Consider the following 20540-nt stretch of genomic DNA (forward strand, 5'->3'; position numbering starts at 1 on the left):
ATGTAACGCTTTATTCTCCTGTTGCCTTCTCTGTTCGTCAGTCCCTGCAAGTGGTGCATGTATGTATTCCTTGTACACACTTCTGCCCTCAATCTCTGATATCTTCATAACTGCTTGCATTGCCAATGTACATTGAACTTCCTAGAGGCACCTGGTTGGCCACTGTGTGAACAGACTGCTGGACTTGATCAGACTGCTGGTCTGATCCAGCAGGGCCTTTCTTATGTTCGTAACTGGCATGGGAGGGGAATAGCTGGTACTTTATCATATGGAAAAAATGAAGAAAGCAGATATTGAAGATAGCATTGCTGTTCCAGTGCCATCCTAAGCAGAGGTACACCTTTCTAAGTCTACTGAAGTCACTGGGCTTAGAAGGGTGTAACTCTGCTTAGGAATGCACTATTAGACACATGCCTGCTCGCCTTTCAAATAAATCATAGCTTGCCTCATGCACAGCTAAAGCCATTCTGTGGAACATAGATGCATGCGGGTGAGCAGTCATGGGCCAAATGTTTCTGCAGGTAGGAAGATTTCTTCCCATGAAGCATGACTTTCTTGCCTCCCTCCTCCTGTTGTAGCCTAAAAATCCTGCTATGGGGACATTTTGAGCTGCAGTGAGAGGGCAGAAGGGCATCATACGCTGGCAGAAATCTTTCTGTCTGCAGAAACATTCTGTTGAGGAAAGACTCAATGGCCATTTTTGCCTGGCAATTAGCAGCGCGTTCCAGGCTGAATTGGCCCGCATATTTTTTTGAATTTTGCACGCTGAATCGTCACTCCGGAAGTGACTGCAAAGCCGGTGCATACCTGTTTCGCATTACTAAAGAGCCCATTTAACCCGGCCTTTGGTGTTTGCCGCGAAGAATCCCCCTCAAGGAACAATGCAAAACAACAGAGGTGTGTTAGCTATGCATATACGAATGGCTGCGCAAACAGGAACAAAGGAGCAGGCGAGTGTGGGGAGTGGAACTTCTCCTTTTGTGTTGGGACCGTGAAAAGGCATTTTTAGGCACACCTCCCTGAGGAGTCATGTCTCTTTAGGAATTGGTGGGAACTCTATGGTAAAACCATAGAGCTTTTGGTGATTCCTAGAGAGGACAGACATCAAATGTGACATCATGCCTATGGTGACTGCTTTTTAATTTTTCTCCCCACCCCCCGCCGGCCACTGGAGTGTTGTTAGGCAATGCCTGTTGGGGGTGGGGGAGATATCTTCTGCCCCATTGGGCATATGGCACCCTACTACCAACTGATGAACACAATTGCTACATAGCTCAGCTGTACCACAACACACTGACTGTGCTGATATAAATTTCTCAGTTTGTGGTCTATTTACGATTTTCAGAATACCAGCAAAGATTGAAACAGTAGATATAAACTGTGAAAGCTTTATTAACTCCAAGTACAATGCTATAAAGTAATCCTTCAAAGCACAAAACAAAATAACAGTTACTAGGATTTAACCTAATCTGCACAGACACAGGGGTGCCTATGAACAAAACATTCAGAAGAAGGAAATAAAAACATACTTGCTGACAGGATGATGAGTCACAATATAAAATTTTGAATTAATTTTAATAATAATCTTTAAAACAATGCTAAACCTCAGTATGGAGTAACTGGAGTTTGTACCTTAGTAATTATCCAAAAGGCAAAAATGCTTTCTACGTTCTGTGGGGGTGCTCTTGTCGGGGAAGTGTCACGGAGGAGAACAGCAAAAACTTTTCTGGTTTGTTTCAGTTTTAAAACACACTTTCAGTTACTGAGTGTCATTAGGACTAACATGAATAAAGTAAAAAAAAGAAAAAGATCAACTCATAGTCAGATACATTACTTATTAAACACCTGTAAGGTGGGAATCATATTTCTTCTTTTCCTCAAGATTCTCCCAGTGACTGTTTGATACCATGGATAGATAGGGTTGCCAGCTCTGGGGTGGAGATTTTGGGGGTGGAGCCTGAGGAGGGCAGGATTTGGGGAGAGACTTCAATGCCAAAGAGTCCAATTGCCAAAGTGGCCATTTTCTCCAGGGGAACTGATTTCTATCGCCTGGAGATCAGTTGAAATAGCGGGAGATCTCCAGCTACCCCCTGGAGGTTGGCAACCCTAACCATGGATGAACTCAGAAAGTTACATTCAGATTCCTCCTTGTAGTACTGTTGGCTTACTGTTAGATTTTAGGGGGGAATAAGTCATAAGAGGCAAATATGCCTGTGTAAATGTTAGGAATCAGCCCTTATTTGCTGAGTGCAACATAGCAATAATATTACTCTCCCCTCTCCCCTGAGATGTCATGAGAGTTAATAACGTAAAGATTATGGGGTATTCAGACTATCAAGCCCTTCCTAGTGCTGTCTCCTTACCTTTCCCTTTCATTCATTTTCTTTAATCCATGTCAAAAGAAGGAACCTTCTTTCTGTTTGCTTCTTTTCTACCCCTCTCCATTTCCCCACTTCTTATGAGTTCTTTCCTGATACCCTGTGCTGTGAAGAAGACAGTTCTCAGGTGACGTTGTAATCTCTTTTACCACGACCACAAGTTTTAATCTGTGCATTTTTGGGGATTTCTGGTGGAATCCTAAGCAGAGTTACTCTCAAAGCCCATTGATTTCAGTGGATTTAGGAGGGTGGGATGGCCCAGGCTAGCCTGATCTCATCAGATCTCAGAAGCTAAGCAGCGTCAGCCCTGGTCAGTATTTGGATGGGAGACCACCAAGGAATACCAGGGTTGCTGTGCAGAGGAAGGCACTGGCAAACCACCTCTTGCCATGAAAACCCCAAAAGGGGTCGCCATAAGTTGGCTGCGACTTGACGGCAGTTTACACACACAAATCTACTTAGGCTAGTAGTCCTAACCAGTATGGGCAGTTTTATTTAATTAGTAAAATTGTAAACCACAAAATTCCATGCAATACAAATAACCCCAAATTCAACCCATGCACATCTTAAGTTTTTAACTTCTGTTTTGTAACTGGACATCATATCTCATAAATGGGCTGTCCACTTTAAATGTTGTTTTTCATTATAATAAAAATATCTGCATTCATAAGTCTGTTAATGGAAGATAATAATTTGGGGATGCTTTAACAAGAGGTAGGGGATCAGCCACATATATAGCCCAAATATTTTTGTAACCAAAGAATTGGTTTTTGTAACAGTAGAGCATATAAATAATAGTTTCTAAAGTTATTGTATGTTTTAAAATTTCTGTTGTTTTCACAAGGCACTTTGGCATTGATAAAGCTTACCTTCCCTTTTTATGTTTTTGTGTGTGCATAGATATATTATATAAATAAAATGTGAATGTTATTCTAAGAGGGTTCTTGGCTTTACAATAAAAATTCACAATTTATCTGTATTAGAAAACATGGTTGAAGGTAAAAACTGTAAAATAAAAGTCCATCACCACCTTTGTATTTAAGATGAGAGATTATGCCTTCCATCTCTGCATGTATTTCAGATCCATCTTACTGAGGCCAGAACTGGAAATGTATTTAGTTATTAAGAAAGTGTTTTTGCCACCTCTGCAAGAACCTGCCCAGGAAGTAATGTTGCCAGCTCTGTGTTGGCAAATTCCTGGACATTTGAGGGTAAAGCCAGGGGAGGGGCCTCAGCAGGGTATAATGTCATAACGTCCACCCTCCAAAGCAACCATTTTCTCCAGGGGGTCTTATCTCTGTTGCCTGGACATCAACTGTAACTCCAGGGGACCTCCAAGCTCTACTCGGAGGAGTAACTCTACTGGTAACTCTACTGAGGAGGCATGTGTGTGCGTAAATTGCTTGCAAGTCACAACCGACTTATAGAGATCCTTGGTGGGGGTTTTCAAGGCAAGTGATTAAGCAGAGGTGGTTTGCCATTGCCTTCCTCTGCAGACTTTTCCTTGGAGGTCTCCCTTCCAAGTACTGACCCAGCTTAGCTTCCAAGATCTGCTGTAATCGGGCTATACTATACCAGTCCACATTCCACTGAGGAGGATTACAAAATAAAATAATTTAAAAACTCAAAACATTTGATAATATTCATGAAAATGGCCCCTTTGTGAGTTTCGCGACATTGAAGTACATAACTCATGTTAATTGGGTCAGCAAGCTGATGAAGAATTTGAAACGCGTTCTTGCGGTGGACCCTTCTAGGATTTTGGTTGCTTTCTTCGTGATTACATATTCATAAGCCTTTGGGCTGCTTTGAAATTTGTATTTTTTCGGTACATGTTATAGCCTTTTGGCTACATTGAAGTACATTTGAAGTACATAGCCCTTTGCGTGTTCAGAGGTGCTGTCTCAAGCCCTGCGAGGCTGCTGCTTTAAGCCCTGCGAGGCGAATTGTGTGATGTTAACACTCTTACCTTTTACTTTGATTTGTTGATTGATTTTTGAAAGATTTAATTTGAATAAACTAACCCTTGGTTTTGTTTTGAATTGAATATTGAGCCACGTGCTGCCTTCTTACTTAGCTTTCACTATTTTCAGCATAGGTTCTTTCACTTCCTAACTAACCTACAGGGGGTGGCTGGAGATCTCATGCTATTACAACTGATCTCCAGCCGATAGAGATCAGTTCCCCTGGAGAAAATGGCCGCTTTGGCAATTGGAATCTATGGCATTGAAGTCCCTCCCTCCCCAAACTCCGCGCTCCTCAGGCTCCACCCTAAAAATCTCCAGGTATTTCCCAACCTGGAGCTGGCAACTCTACTTTTAACTACTGTTTTATGGTTTAATGCTGTATTTGAAAAATCTGTTTTGTCCTATTAGCCACCGTGGTGGTTTTTTACATTTTCAGGTGGCATAGATTTTTGTTAGATATATTTAAAAATGCCAGTTCTATCTGTACTTTATTTACATAAGCATTCAAACAGTGCAATCCTGAACAGAGTCACACCTTTCTAAGTCCATTGATGTCAATCAGCTTAGAAGGATTCAACTGTTTAGGACTGTATTAAGTATGCCACCTAGATTCATTTGTACTTTTGCACCTTTTAGATTGTTAGTCTTTTCAATAATCAGTTTCTAATGGGTCTTAATTAAAGAAAGCCAGTGTAATATTGTGGGTGGGATTGGTTTCAAATCTCCATTTAGCCATGAATCTCACTTGGTGACATGGGCCAGTCATTCTCTCTCTCAAGTTAACTTAAAAGATTAATGTGAGGATAAAATAGCAGAAGGGAATTTCATACTCAGATCTCTGTGCCAGGTATTCATATACAGTAGCACCTTATTTAACACATTTTGGGGCCTAACCGCTCTACTCTCTCAGTACATTATTGTAACCAATTACTGATCTGAAGATAATGGAGAAAAAGTACTGTCCAATTGATTTTTCAGTTATGCTCACCTATAACAATAATGAGAGTCAGCGTGGTATAGTGGTTAAGAGTCGCAGACTCTAATCTGGAGAACCGGGTTTGATTCCCTGCTCCTCCACATGAAGCCTGCTGGGTGACCTTGGGCCAGTCCCAGTTTTCTCAGAACTCTCTCTGCCCAAGTGTAGGCAGGCAATGGCAAACCACCTTCAAACGTCTCTTGCCTTGAAAACCCTACGGGGTCGCCATAAGTCAGCTGTGACTTGATGGCACTTTCTACTACCACATAAGAGTAACATCCTCCTCCATTTTACCATATCACATGTTTGTCCACATTGGCCCTATGAAATATTCTATTTCTTCTGTGTTAAATTAATGGCGAGATCCCTGGCTTTGATTTCGATTTTGAGCGTTTTTGATCTCTGGTAGCAAATTTTAATTAGTTGGGGCTCTGAGGTGAGGGCACATTTGTTTCTTTTGGAGCACATTTTTGTTCTTATAATTATTCTACTAATAGGAAGTGGGGGGAAATATCGACAGTGACCCCTTACCCTTTCTGCATAACTGGTAGCTTTTAATGAATTATATTCTAAGTTAATTTACATTTCTGTCAATATCTCCAAAAGGAATTGTGAGCTTTTGGTAGTGTGCATATTTATTTATTTTTAACTGATGAAAAATTAAAAGCCAGAAGATTAATCAACGAAACCTTCTTTATTCAGTTGACAGCTCCATGTTTTACACACCTGTCTCTGTTTACTTTCAGAGTGGGTGTTTGTGGGCTTGGTTATCCTGGGGGCGTTTCTCTTCTTTCTCCTGGTCGGAATCTGCTGGTGCCAGTGTTGCCCTCACAGCTGCTGTTGCTATGTCCGCTGTCCCTGCTGTCCAGATACCTGCTGCTGTCCACGTGCATGTGAGTGATTGCTGAGTAGACAATACTGACTTTGATGGACCGAGGGTCTGATTCAGTATAAGGCAACTTCATGTGTTCAAGTGCCTGATGGAATCCAAGTTTCAATACTGCTTTCAGCTGATTGCAGGAAGGGCATGTTTGAGCTAGCCAAACATTTAAGTTTTATCTTAAAATGGATTCCATGGGGTGAAATACTTGGAGTGGACAAGCCTTTGGAAGAGTCAACCACCTCCTGCAGCATCTGTTATTCACCTTCCATCTCTAAGGGCAACAACAGCGGCACAGTGATAAGTGTGGAACACTGCAGAGCTCAAGGGCTGGTGCTTCAATCATTATTGACGATTCATCTTTTCTTCCCCAGTGTATGAGGCCGGAAAAGCTGCAAAGGCTGGATATCCTCCAGCAGTTACATCCATCCCTGGGCCTTACTATATTCCCACGCCCCCTGTGGCTGGTGTCCCGTCTCATGCTGTCATGAGGGAGAAGTCGCACCTTCCTCCGTTGGCGCCCAGTGAATCCAGCGCAGGAGGCCAAAGTGGTAATCAGGAACCTTTCTATGTCTTTTCAGATCATGCTGAGGTAACAGAGCTCCAAATGGATACAAGACGGGAAATATGTGTTTCCATATGCCATGAAATTGGCGAAATGATTAATTTCTGCATGAAGAGAATATGTAATTCCCCAGTTTTAACAAGAGATGATTGGAAGTTCAGGAAAGGATGTTTGCCCAAGGAAAGTAATAAAGTACAGACTTTTGCACCTTGTACACTTGGTGGCAAAACATATTCACAGATTTTCATATCCTTTCATGCAGACTCCCATGTTTTTCATGTGAGATGGTGAAATTACTGCTAAACCAGGAGGTGTTATGCTGTGAAGAAGAGCTCAAGTAAGGCACAGCCCTCCGCAGCCCGTGCACTGGATTATGCTATATGTTCTCTCCTCTCTTTTCAGCCGTTTAGACTTGCAAGCATTAAGTGTGAAGTATATTGGATATCCATGCTAGACATTTGAGAAGTCCTGTTTGGACTGATTCACACAACACAATTGGCCACAGTTTCTCTTTTTGTTTTCTTTCAGCTCACATGAGCGATGGAAGGCATTCAACCAGCCGCTTTGGGCCCCCGTTGGGGGAGAAAGGCAGGGTATACAAGAAGTAAATAAAAAATAAATGATGACTTTGGGGCCCCGTTGGGGGAGAAAGGCAGGGTACATACTTACTTGGTGGTGACCAGGCATAGTATGTTCCACCTCTGTGCAAGTAAGTCCCATTGAACCCGGTGAGTAGGGTTCCCAGCCTTCAGGTGGTAGCTGGAAATCTCCCGCTATTACAACTGATCTCCAGCCGACAGAGATCAGTTCACCTGGAGAAAATTGCCGCTTTGGCAATTGGACTCTATGGCATTGAAGTCTCTCCCCTCTCCAAACCCCGCCCTCCTTAGGCTCTGCCACAAAAATCTCCAGGTATTTCACAACCTGGAGCTGGCAACCCTACCAGTGAGAGTTGCTGCCGAGTAAGCGTGGTTAGGATGGGGTCACAGGCCATTTTCTCATCCTTGATAGACAGCCGCAGAAGCCGTTTATCAGCAGCACCACATAGTGCTTGAGGATCAAAAGCTTACCCTATAGTCTCTTGAAACTGCAGGTGGCATTTAGGAAGGAAAAATCTAATCGGTAATAGTCACAAAGTTGTCTTTTACCACAGCGCCACATTGAGATGACATTACTGAAAAAGCAATTAGTGATCATATGCCAGCAATAAAGCTTCTGTACCCTTGTGCTAGCATACTGACCTTTTGAGGGATTGTTAGAAAAGTCAGGCTTCTAATAATCTGTGTATTTGTGCTCTCTTGCACCCAACATAAGAACAGAGGAACTAATGAAAGTAGAGAGTAGGAGTGGGAAATAAGCCAGCAGTTGGCCTAGAGCAGAAATAATACCCAATGAAGAAATTGTCTTCCTCAACAGAGTATTTTGAACAACAGATCGATGCTTCATCTAGGTGCACTTTGTAAACAAAAGCAAATGTCACTGCACAGAAACTGCAGCACTGCGTAGACTGTAATCCTGGGAAACTCAAGGCTTGCCTAACACGAAGATGTATTTAGACCTGGTATGGGCCCAGTTCTTTGCTATAGTTATACACAGGCTGCATACCTTGTAGAAGACCAATGAACCTTCCTCCCTACCCCCAGCTGTTTATATCTCTGGAGCCAACAAATTGAAAGACTGCTCTGGTGTGTGGGTTACGATGATTACTTCTGATTTTATATGGAAGAGCCCATGGAATGACAGGTCGATTGACTGAATTACAGGATGTGCACTTAATTGTAATAGAAGCACTTAATTGTAATAGAAGCACTTAATTGTAATAGAAGCAGGGGAAAAGATGAGGTGCCTGGAAGAAACAGTGAATGTTTCTGTATAAATTAAGAAGTTTGGTTTTTATACCATCACTAGGATTCTAATAAAGGGTGTCACTTTATGTAGTTTCATCTCCTACAGCTCAATCTTTGCTTGGTTACTCAGAAGTAAGTCACATTGCTTTCAACTGGATTTATATCCAGCGTGGTGTAGTGGTTAAGAGCAGTAGTTTGGAACTGTGGACTCTGATCTGGAGAACCGGGTTCAATTCCCCACTCCTCCACATGAGTAGCGGAGGCTAATCTGGTGAACTGGATTTGTTTCCCCACTCCTACACAATAAAGGGGAAACAATAAAGGGGAAAAAGCCTTGTGTACTCACCAGAAGTTGATACAGGGAGTGACAAGTTTAGCTCTAGGAATTGCTGTAAACTCTGTGGTTTTACCATAGAGTTTCCAGTGATTCCATAGCTACCCTTGTCACTTCCTGTATCAACTTCTGGTAAGAACACAAGTCTGCTTTTCCCCCCCTCCTGCAACACTGTGCCCTCTCCCCACAACCCTCCCACTGGTTGCCAGGCCTAGATCCAACTTTATATCTTCACTTATAAGTTGGTTTAATAATTAGGACTGGTGTCAGGTGGTGAGATCCTTGGAAGAAGCCGTGGCCACAGCACCTCAGAAGTGTCCATCACTGGCCAGAACCCCCTCGAGTTGCTCCTTGTTACATTCCATCTTGCCCACCAGCTTGGGTGGATGAATAAGTGACAACAGTGGCATCTTATTTGTTACCCATCAGTTGTCTGGACAAACAGGTGGTGATAGCAAGGTACTACCATGGCAAAAGAGAGGTCTCCTGGAGGGGAGGGGAGTCTGATACTGGCCATATTGATTAAAGTTTTATTGCTGAAAGTCTGTCAACCACAACCAACTGTGTTGACTGGGTTACACTCTGCTTTTTAGTTAACCATAAATAGATTCACTAACTATTTTAAATAATTGCAACTGTTTGAGTTCTTTGATTTCAAGCTGATAAAAGCATGTAGTATCTGAGATGCCTCTAAATATTAGCCATGGTCTAGGCTGCTTCTTGCAAGCATGAATATGTCAAGGACTGTGAGACAAGTAATAAAGCAGTAGGCAAAGGAGGACTGAACACAATGAATTTGCCTTGGAATTAACATATTGACTATTCATTTATTTCTGCTTTTCCCAACAGTACGCAAAGGCTACCGAATCCAGACCGATAAAGACAGAGATTCAATGAAGGTGTTATACTATGTTGAGAAGGAACTGGCTCAGTTTGATCCAGCGAGGAGGATGCGAGAAAGATGTGAGAAGCAGATGTTGTCCAGCTATTTTTAGCAAAGCTCAGCACTGAATCTTTTGAAACAGAATGGAATGTTAATGCAGATTCCACCCCATGCCTCTGACCTTCCTTTTGATAAATTATTGTTTTTGATAGTAGGGTCCATGAAGGTAATCCAGGAAGTCCCCAAGACCTCTGTAAGGCAGAGGGCAAGCTTTTCTTTGCTATCCAGCTGATGTGAAAACAGCCCTCTCATTTTTTGAGGAATGGAGGCAGGGTCTCCATGTCTTTCGGGAAGGTGACAGAATCAGCTTCCCCGTCTTTTATACATTAGCTGCCATCCACAGTCACCTAGCCTTCAAATCACCTCAGAGCATTGGCCAGGAAACACGATTTGTTGCTGAGAGAGAGGGGCGGGGGGTACCACTGTGCATAGACAATAATAGCCAACAATAGTTTCCAGATGGATACTGACCATTCGGGTTTTTCCAGGCCCCTTCCCACCCTTATTCAGTTAGCCTTTATCTAGAAGAAGAAGAATTGGTTTTTATATGCTGACTTTCTCTACCACTTAAGGGAGACTCAAACCGGCTTACAATCACCTTTCCTTCCCTTCCCGCAACAGACACCCTGTGAGGTAGGTGGGGCTGAGAGAGCTCGAACAGAGCTGTAACTTGCCCAAGGTCACCCAGCTGGCTTCGTGTGTTAGGAGTGGGGAAACAAATCCAGTTCACCGGATTAGTCTGCGCTGCTCATGTGGAGGAGTGGGGAATCAAACCCGATTCTCCAGATCAGACTTCACCGCTCCAAACCACCATTCTTAACCACTACATCACACTGGCTCTCTCGAATTTATTAACTAGCAAGGATATTTCTTGCTGCATCTGATGCCAATTTCCTTTCCATCAAGTGGTGAGATTGATTAGAACTTGAGTCAGGGCCTTTTGAGTTCTGGCTCAGTAACATCAGCTACCCTCCCAGATCTGACCTTGTGGGCCAGGGACAGACAATACAGACATTCTTCTTAAGTGTAGCTGATAAGAGTCTCACTGTATTGTTTTGAGGACGTGAGAGGAGAGAAGCCTTTACAGGGAATGCACAGCTTCTGGACACTCGGCCGCCTGCAGTAAGAGAGGAAGGGAGGACTTGGGGGTCTGCAGAATTTTAAAAAATAAAAATGGGGTTTCTCAGGTTGCTGATGTTCGAGAAACACTGTTAATATAGTTGTTGCAGCAATGTAAACCATTGGGTCCTGCATAGGTACCAGAATATGTGCCTTGTTTTCAGATGCACTCGTTGGAAACTGATGGCCATTTAGCACCTTCATCAGTAACATAGACCTAGTTCTCATTGTGGAGGTAAACTATATCTGGGCTGTACACAATGCAGATGGGAGCTCATGGGACAATATTCCTCCATACAAAATAAATGTCCCAAATAAAGATGTCAGTGCGAAGGGTTCTGCCTTGCACACTTGTTTTCTATGTGCATAAATCTTTTTTTGTGGGGGGGGGTATTGGGGAGAATTGTATTATGGGAGGCCCCAACTGTTCTATGAAATGGTACACAGGATTACTAGTTCATTGTAGACTGGGCCTGTGTGTAATTTGCCAAAGGTATCATGGGTCTAGAAGTTCCCAGTGACCACTTTTGAGAATCATGGCAGACATTGGCCATTTATGCATGGCTATTTCCTCGTGGTCACCCCACTGACTTCTTCGGGGCTTTGCTTTGATTATGCATGCATTTTCCAACCATCAGAGGTCGCCTCGCTCTCCCCCCGCTTTCCCCCATGTTTTGCCAGCGAAGAAGTCAGCGGGGTGACCACGGGGAAACAGCCATGCATAAAGGGCCATTCTGTCAGGGACATGAAGACCAGCAAAATAGCTCTGCAGACTGAGATTGTCCAAGTTGCTGACTCATCCAGTCCACTCAGACAGAGTGGATTGATTTTAAAAAAATAAATAAATAGCTGCCTTCTATTTTTAGTTTACACATTCAGTAGATCCAGCCTGTAAGTGCTAGTAGGTCATAGCAGTCACAGACACGCAGGCTGCCTCAATCAACCGATAGACAGACTCAAGGAATGACTTTAATCACAGCTTTTAGAGAAAGTAACAAATTACATGGTGTTCTAAAACAGTCATCACTGAACATGCTGCTATTTCCCACCCACAAGAAACACTATAAAAAGGCTTCCTCCAGATTGGAATGCCTGGGATCCAGATGTCATGGCATGTGGTAGGGTAGGCAGTGGGGGTGATGGGAAGGAAAGATCCAATCATTTTAAAAAAACCCAAAAAACCTGTTTGGTTTATCATCCTGAACCAGCCTTTCTTCCACTCTAGAAAGAGAGTACAGAGTTTTAAGGCTTCATCTCCCATAATTCCTCCACAGAGGGAGGTATATGAAAATTAGAGACATACAAAGACATTTTATTAACAGTAGCTGGGAGGAAGAGATTTGTTTCAGAGAAAAGATGTAGTTGGTTTTACACAACATTAAAGACACTGAAAGATCTCAAATCCTGGATCAGCAGTTCTGCCTCATATATCTAGGTGAGACAGGTGCTCATCTAATTTTTCCTCATCAAATCTCTTTTTCCATTTTGTCTGATTGTTGTGTTTTGTACTGTTGGTCGAAGAGAAGTGAAGCTTTAGCTGTGCCTTTATCCCACCCCAGTCTCCTAATGCAGCTCTGCCTGCCTGGAGTGCAAACAGTGGCAGACCCTGTCTGTCGTCATTTGCAGAGGCTGCAAGTCTGTGTCTCTGTCTCAATCCCCTCCCTTGTCCTTTTTGTGCCTGCCAGCATGTGCAAGCAAAGCTTCGCTTCTGGCTGCCTAGCAGGCAGGTTCATCAGCAGATAACAAAACATCTGGAGAACCGGGTTTGATTCCCCACTCCTCCACATGAGAGGTGGAGGCTAATTTGGTGAACTAGATTTGTTTCCCCTCTCCTCCACATGAAGCCAACTAGGTGACCTTGGGCAAGTCACACTCTCTCAGCCTCACCTACCTCACAGGGTGTCTGTTGTGGGGAGGGGAAGGGAAGGTGATTGTAAGCCGGTTTGAGTCTCCCTTAAGTGGCAGAGAAAGTTGGAATATAAAAACGAATTCTTCTTCTTCGTCTTCAGAAGGACTCATGCCTATATAACCTTTTTGAGCCTGCGGGCACCTTTGGAATTCTGACACAGCATGGTGGGCATGGCCACAAAATGGCAGCCACGGGAGGCAGAGCCTGCCACTAAATGGCAACCGCAGCTTGTGCTGTGGTGGCAGCTGATACCACAATAACCTTTAAAAAAAATCTGCACAGCCAATCAAATTGTCAATGGCTGATCAAAACATTAGCTGGACAGAAGCCTTACCTAGTCCCTCCTACTTTCTAAAAACCCTTGGTGGACACCAGGAAAGGTCTTGGCAGGTGCCATGGTGTCCGTGAGCACTATGTTGGGGATCCCTGCTATATAGAATTGGAAAGCCTTCTTGAAGCCTGATTGGTGTAAAGTGGAAGCATTGTGCAATAAATGCCAGTCAAGACAATCCTGTTCAATTGGAACATCAGCAAAGTCTTCTGCTTGGACAACTGCCCTATCAGAGACACAGCTGCTGAGTCAGTCTTTCCCTTTCACTCATTGCCGTGTGAAACGGAAACAGAAACAGCATCAGCAAGATAGCAGAGAATATACAGAATCAGGGACCTTCACAAATTATTTCTGCATATAGCTAATGTTTGTGTCGGGATTACTTGGGGCGTGGTCTGTTTGAGTTGGACTTGGATTCAGGAGGCAATGCAAGGCTCACAATTGCCTCTACATTATTTTTTTACATGCAGGTTTCTACATTACATCAAAGTTAGTCCTCCTGACAGGTTTCAATCTTGTTAGCATATTTCAAAGTGTGCGAGAGGGAGGTCAGAAGAAAAATCATGACAACATGGCTTTTGATAGGCGATCTCACATTCCCAATAGAATCCATTGCTAAGAACTAATCAAAGTTCCACTCAGAATAGGGTTGCCAACTTCCAGGTACTAGTTGGAGACCTCCTATTTAGGGTTGCCAGGTCCCTCTTCACCACCAACGGGAGAATTAGCAGGAGATCTCCTGCTACTATCTGGCAGTTGGCAATCCTACTCCTATTCCAACTGATCTCCAGCCGATAGAGATCAGTTCCCCTGGAGAAATTGGCCACTTTGGCAATTGGAGTCTATGGCATTGAAGTCCCTCCCCTCCCCAAACCCCACCCTCCTCAAGCTCTGCCCCAAAAAACCTCCTGCTGGTAGAGAAGAGGGACCGGGCAACCCTAACTCAGAAGGAGAAGGGCACTATGGGAATTAATAGGGACAAGTTCCACCATGATGTTTATTGTTGCTGTCATTTCTCTTCCATTTATTCCAGACAACAATACCATCTCAGAGCTCAGCTCCTTGCATGAGCAAGATGCCAACTTCCGCCAGTCTTTTCGCCAGGTGCGCAGGAAGCCCCTCCCTCCTCCAGGAGGTCTTCTGGATGACAATGCAGAGTACTGGGCAGGGGTTGTCAGTGGAGGTGGCACGTCCAGACCACAAACGTGCTCTGACTACAGAGAGGAGAGGGACAGCTTCAGGCTGAGGTGAGTGCAATGCCTGGAAATGGGAGAACAGGAAGGAGGGAAGGGTCTTTAACTGGTTTTCTGTGCCTCAGTGGCAAGGAAGCTACAAATAGGATGGGAAGATATTTGCAGCAACTGACTTGCTATTTCTCTCTAGTATCAGATGAGCATGCCTATTATATTAGGTGCCGTGGAACACAGGCAGGATAATGCTGCTGCGGTTGTCTTGTTTGGGGGCTTCCTAGAGGCACCTGGTTGGCCACTGTGTGAACACTCCTGGACTTGATGGGCCTTGGTCTGATCCAGCATGCCTTTTCTTATGTTCATATGTTCTTTATGTTCTTACTTCTAAGCACAACTGTGGCAAATTTCCAATGAGTAGGGTGACTGAATTGGTTCCTTGGATGAGTGGCATAGGAATGAATGTCTCAATTTATTCATACAATATAAGCTACCATTTAAAGTGATTTAAATTGCCCTTACGGCACAACGAAGGAGTTTTAAGTTGAATGTCAGTTTCTTATTGGAGGGGCAGACTTCTAGGGCTTTCTCCACATGCATCACATTTGGGCCCTTGTAGGCATTATGCAGCAGTAAATGTTTTCCGTGACGTTCACATCCAGCAGAGAACTCCCTCTTGGCTTCCTGGTATATTCAGCTGTGAGATACACATAGCGCCCCCCCCCAAAAAAAACCCCATTAGTAACATGAGCTGTATGACAGAAAAAAAGAGATGCATATATGTATGAACAATGAAACTGCTGTAAAGAATCTGGACTAAAGAATTTTGAAAGGTTTGACTATGCAAACCCAGAGTTCTGCAGGATTTATCTATTAAGGGATGATTATCAACCTTTAAATCTGATAATGCAAATAAGTAAGGTGTGAGTTTGGTTCTTTGAACTATAACCAGCAAACCAGACTAAAAACCTGTAGAGATATTTATTTTTAATTGAGAAAAGAAATTCTCTTTATTATGCAAGACAGTAAGAAATCCAAGCATGTAAACTTTACCAAGCCCTGCCCTGGATAGTCCCAGGCTAGCCTGTTCTCGCCAGATCTCAGAAGCTAAGCAGGGTCAGCCCTGGCTAGTATTTGGATGGGACATCTCCAAGGAATACCAGAGTCATGACGCACAGGCAGGCAATGGCAAACCACCTCTGAACATCTCTTGCCTTGAAAATCCTACGAGGTTGCCATAAGTCAGTTGTAACTTGACGGCGAAAAACAAAAAAACCCTACCATTACTGTAAAAATAAGTGCTAAAATGATCAAAGTTCTTAGCATTGCTTAATCATATTATAGTGAGTAATACTTTTAAAAGCCAACTAGGTTTCAGCTTTTTTTCTCACCATTTTTAGGGATTATCATAAAGCTCAAGATACAGAGCCAGAAATCTCACCTTGTCTTCTTCTGAGACTATCATCCAGAGAAAGCTGATTTGCTTATCACAGTAGTGCATATTTATAGAAAAATATCAATCTTATCTTTTTCTAAATCTGTTCTATCTTAATCATGTGATTATTATCTAGATATGAGATATTCAACACATAAGTAATATGAGATAATCAACACATAGAATGGTGGACTCTGATCTGGAGAACCGGGTTTGATTGCCCACTCCTCCACATGAGGGGCGGACGCTAATCTGGTGAATCAGGTTGGTTTCCCCACTCCTACACAGAAAGCCAGCTGGGTCACCTTGGGCTAGTCACAGTTCTATTAAGAGCTCTCTCAGCCCCACCTACCTCACAGGGTGTCTGTTGTGGGGAGGGGAAGGAAGGTGATTGTAAGCTGGTTTGATTCTGCCTTAAGTGGTAGAGAAAGTCGGCATATAAATACCAACTCTTCTTCATGTGCAAATAAAACAATGGGCATGTACAAATGAGTTACATCTGACAAAGCAAGCTAAAGCCAATCTCAACTCTTAACCTGTATTAAAAAATAACAATCCAAGTTTTCTGTAACTGTTTCAATTAACTGTCCAAGATTAAAGTAACTTTTGAGCAAATAGTTGAAGAGTGCTTGAACTCTCGGTTAGCTTGCAAACTCAGCAGGAAAAGGTTAGTGATGTAATAGCTACCGCTACATCACTATATAAATTTTCTCAGAAGACTATGATCTGCCTAGTCAGACAATTGGGTGAGTCAGGATTTGAGTCCAGGTCACAGTGCATCACTTTGCTGTCTGGGCTGTAAATACGGTAACCTGTGGATCACCCTGGCTCTTCTTTATTTGGGCTTCTTAGTGCTAAGAACCCCTTTCCCATCCTCATTCACTTAGGGTCTTCATCCTTTGCTTAGGGAGGGAAAGGGAGCATGTGGAGCTGCGAGCGTATGTTGCTCACGATATCTTCCGGTATATGCTTGGGCATGATAACTGCTCACCATCGTCTAGTTCAGTGGTTCCCAAACTTTTCGGGCCGCCGCCCCCTTGAGTTCCACAAACTCAATCCCAGCACCCCCACCCTATCCATCAACACAGTTGAAGGGGCCCACCTCTAGTGCCCCCCTGCTGCGCCCTTGCTCTTAGTGCCCCCTAGGTAATCCCACAGCCCCCCAGGGGGTGGTACCGCCCACTTTGGGAACCACTGGTCTAGTTATTTAAAAAAAACCCCAAAAACATTCCTTTTCTGTTTCCTTTAGTCAGCAGAGATCAAAGTCAGAAAAGCTCTCTCGGAAGAACTTCTCTATGGGAATGCCAGCCGTCTCCATGGATGAACTTGCGGCTTTTGCCGAGTCTTACAGCCAGCGTGCTCGTCGGACTGAGGGCAGTCAGGAACCCCGGCGTTTTGAGAGATCAGGATCGCGTGGAGCACGTGGAGGGGCAGCACAGCACCAAGACAACTCCTTGGATGAATATTATGGCGCTCAAAGGGGGAACCATGAGCCACTGACAGATTCGGATCGGGGCTGGACATACAGTCCCTCCCGGAGACGTACCCATGACGAGAAACTCCTGCCGAGGCTAGTATGTCGGACGCCTGGAGGGAGTCAGAAGTACGATCACTCTTACCTAACCAGTGCCCTTGAAAGGAAATCACGAAGCTACGATGAGAGTGGCGAGCAAAGTGAGACACCTTCAAAGCATAGTTCCCACTCCAGCCAGAGAGGTGGGTCATACTATGCCTGGTCGCCACCGTCGACTTACAAGTCGGGACAGCACCAGCAGCAACAGCACCAGCAGCACCAGCAGCAACAACAACCACCCCCACAGCAGGAGGAAGGAGAAGACCCTCTGCCTCCTTACAGCGAGAGAGAGTTGAGCCGGGGTTCTTCGTACAGAAGCAGAGAACAGCCGAACCTCAATTCCTCAGAGAAGAAAAGGAAAAAAGAGCCAAAGAAAACAGTAAGGCCACATCTGGCACTCCTGATCCAAATGGGTCAAACAGGGATCGTTCGGCATGGGAGGCTGTCAGGGTCTTGGGTGACAGGGTTACTTGGGGCTGCTTCTAAGGCACTATTTTATACTCAAGTTCCAATATCTAAGTTGCATCTGGGGAAAAAAAGATGTTACTGCTGCTTGCGAGAGTTTTGCAGGCAAATGCTGAAAATCAGGCAGCCTCCATCCTTCATAGTGACATGAAGTACGTGTATTGCATTCTTAGGTTTTAGAATTTGAGTAAGAATGCATCCTGTATATGTATTTCAGACAAGGAGAAGAGTGAGAAGGATAACATCTTCAACAGAAGGTTTCTTAGGCTAGGGGTGGTTCTTCAGGAAAGTAGGGAAGTATTTGAACTTAGTAAATCATGCATGAATTTTAGTTAACTCACAAAGAGGCGGTGCCTGTATGCAATCCAAAGAGGATGGGTAGAGAGCAATTATTGTTCCGTTCATAAAGTTTCCAAGGTTTTACAATGTTCTCCTTACCCACAGTATTCATGCTAGACAACACTTTAAGGGAGTACCTATTTAGGGGAGCTAGAAGTTGAACAGTTGTTGTAAGGGTAACTCAAGTGAGGGATGAATTCTTCTACCAGTCCATTTACTGGGACCGAACCATTTAATCCTGGGTTAATGGGTAGGCAGATTTGATGGGCTACATGTTTTCTTCTTAATTTATTTGCTTCATCTGATCTTGACTAGCTAAGGGTGTTTCTTCACCAGCTGATGTTCCAGTGATTTGCCCTGTTACTCTGCAAGATTAGCTAGTAGCCAGTGATCATGAATAGTTAGAAACTGGCCTACTATTAAGAAAGAGGAAGTGCATTCATCAATAAGGAATGGAACTGAACACTTAGATTGTTGATCTAAAGCAAATAATTGATACAAACATGCTCCTAAGCATGTTAGCTTGGTTCAGAGAGCCAGTGTGGTGTAGTGGTTAACAGCAGTGGACTCTAATCTGGAGAACCAGGTTTGATTCCCCTCTCCTCCACATGAGCGGTGGAGTGGACTCTAATCTTGTGAACTGGGCTGGTTGCCCATTCCTACACATGAAGCCAGCTGGGTGACCTTGAGCTAGTCACAATTCTCTTAGAGCTCTCTCAGCCCCATCTACCTCACAAGGTGTGGGGAAAGGAAGGGAAGGAGATTGTAAGCCAGTTTGATTCTCCTTGAAAAGGTAGAGAAAATTGGCATATAAAAACCAACTCTTCTTCTTCATTGCAAATGTGATAGAGGAAGGAGGGAGTATGAGGCATCTTGGGCCCTAGGGACAGTTCACATGATCAGTGTATTTGGTTGTTTTCTGTCCAGGATCTGCTTGTGAACCAGCCACCTAAGTAGTAAATTTAGTGCAGATCATGATTTTGCATATCATTAAAAAACCTTTATAAAGCAGTTGAGTAGTGGCTGTTCATGACAAAAGGACAAAGAAGAAGAAGAGTTGGCATTTATATGCTGACTTTGTCTACCACTTAAGGAAGTATCAAACCAGCTTACAATCACCTTCCCTTCCCCACAACAGACACCCTGTGAGGTAGGTGAGGCTGAGAGAGGTCTAAGGGAGCTGTGACTAGCCCAGAGTCATCTGTTGGCTTCATGTGTAGGAGTGGGGAAACCAACCCAGTTCATCACTGTTCATGTGGAGGAGTGGGAAATCAAACCCGGTTCTCTAGATTAGAGTCCACCGCTCCAAACCACTGCTCTTAACCACTACACCATGCTGGCTCTCAGATGAGCAATTGCCGGGTTTTGAATCTTGAGTGAGAGCAAGGGTTCTCTGAGCAGATTTTCTGAAGAGTAATGAGAAATAGCTTATTACATGCTTCCACCAATCTAGTTAACTTATGGGGAAGACTTCTGGCTGACGCTAGTTAATGCCCTTGAAGTTAGTTAATGCCCTTAAAACATGAAAGCATGTGCCAAATTTCCATCTTCGTTCCTGTTTCCTGCTAAGGCTGCTAATTTTTGCTTCTCTTGTTTGGTGCAGAATGAATTTCCAACAAGGATGTCTCTTGTGGTGTGATGCGGTCTTACAAGGCCTATGTTAATAGACTGAGAAGCTCTCAGAGCTACTTGGACTTCAAGGAATGTGGGGTGCCACTGGATGTTGAAGACCCTTGTCAGTTTTGTCATGGACACGGAGGACTTGTGTGGCAGCCAGTTCCAATCGATTGCTCTTACCAAGCTAACATCTTGGAAAAGACAGCTCACTTCACCAGGAAATAAAGTGAGGTGTTTTGTTTTTGCTACACTTGTCCTAGGATTTCACTCCACAAGGGTGATGTCTCCATACTTTAATCCTCTTCCATGCCTACAATACTGAAGGAGCAGCCATCTTGTACAGTATCTATTCCCACTCCCTTATTATACACTTCTCACCTGTGTGGCTTTGCATCCTACAATTAGCAGGGAATTGCCACAGGTTTCAGGGCCTTTCATCACCTGCCCTTTCTCTCCTACTCTGAGAGAAATAAGAAATTCATGTAACATTTGGAGATGGCTCCAATCATAAAAGTGGCATTTTCGAGAGAAATGGCAAGAAAGGAAACCTTCATTCTTTGGAATAACCCAAATCTGCGACCTGGGACACTGCAATATGAAGGACAGGGTAATGAAAGACATTTTGGAACTGTTTTTTTTTTTTTTTTTTTTAAAGGCCTGCTCATTCAGTAATGG

The 20540-nt window shown here is 43.7% G+C and overlaps 1 protein-coding gene across 2 annotated transcripts in view; it reads left to right on the forward strand.

The window, feature by feature from the left end:
* Positions 1–19905, forward strand: part of ILDR2 (immunoglobulin like domain containing receptor 2) — a 58337-nt gene extending 38432 nt beyond the window's left edge. For both annotated transcript variants that reach the window (XM_056858451.1, XM_056858452.1), the window contains 6 exons: positions 6068–6214; positions 6576–6752; positions 9797–9910; positions 14283–14496; positions 17121–17823; positions 19852–19905. In XM_056858451.1, the coding sequence (XP_056714429.1) occupies positions 6068–6214; positions 6576–6752; positions 9797–9910; positions 14283–14496; positions 17121–17823; positions 19852–19887 (1391 nt within the window). In that variant the 3' untranslated portion in view covers positions 19888–19905. The remainder of the gene's footprint in view (positions 1–6067; positions 6215–6575; positions 6753–9796; positions 9911–14282; positions 14497–17120; positions 17824–19851) is intronic.
* Positions 19906–20540: the final 635 nt, after the last annotated feature.

The sequence above is a fragment of the Euleptes europaea genome, chromosome 12 (genome assembly GCF_029931775.1).
Source record: "Euleptes europaea isolate rEulEur1 chromosome 12, rEulEur1.hap1, whole genome shotgun sequence".
Taxonomy (NCBI): Eukaryota; Metazoa; Chordata; class Lepidosauria; order Squamata; family Sphaerodactylidae; genus Euleptes; species Euleptes europaea.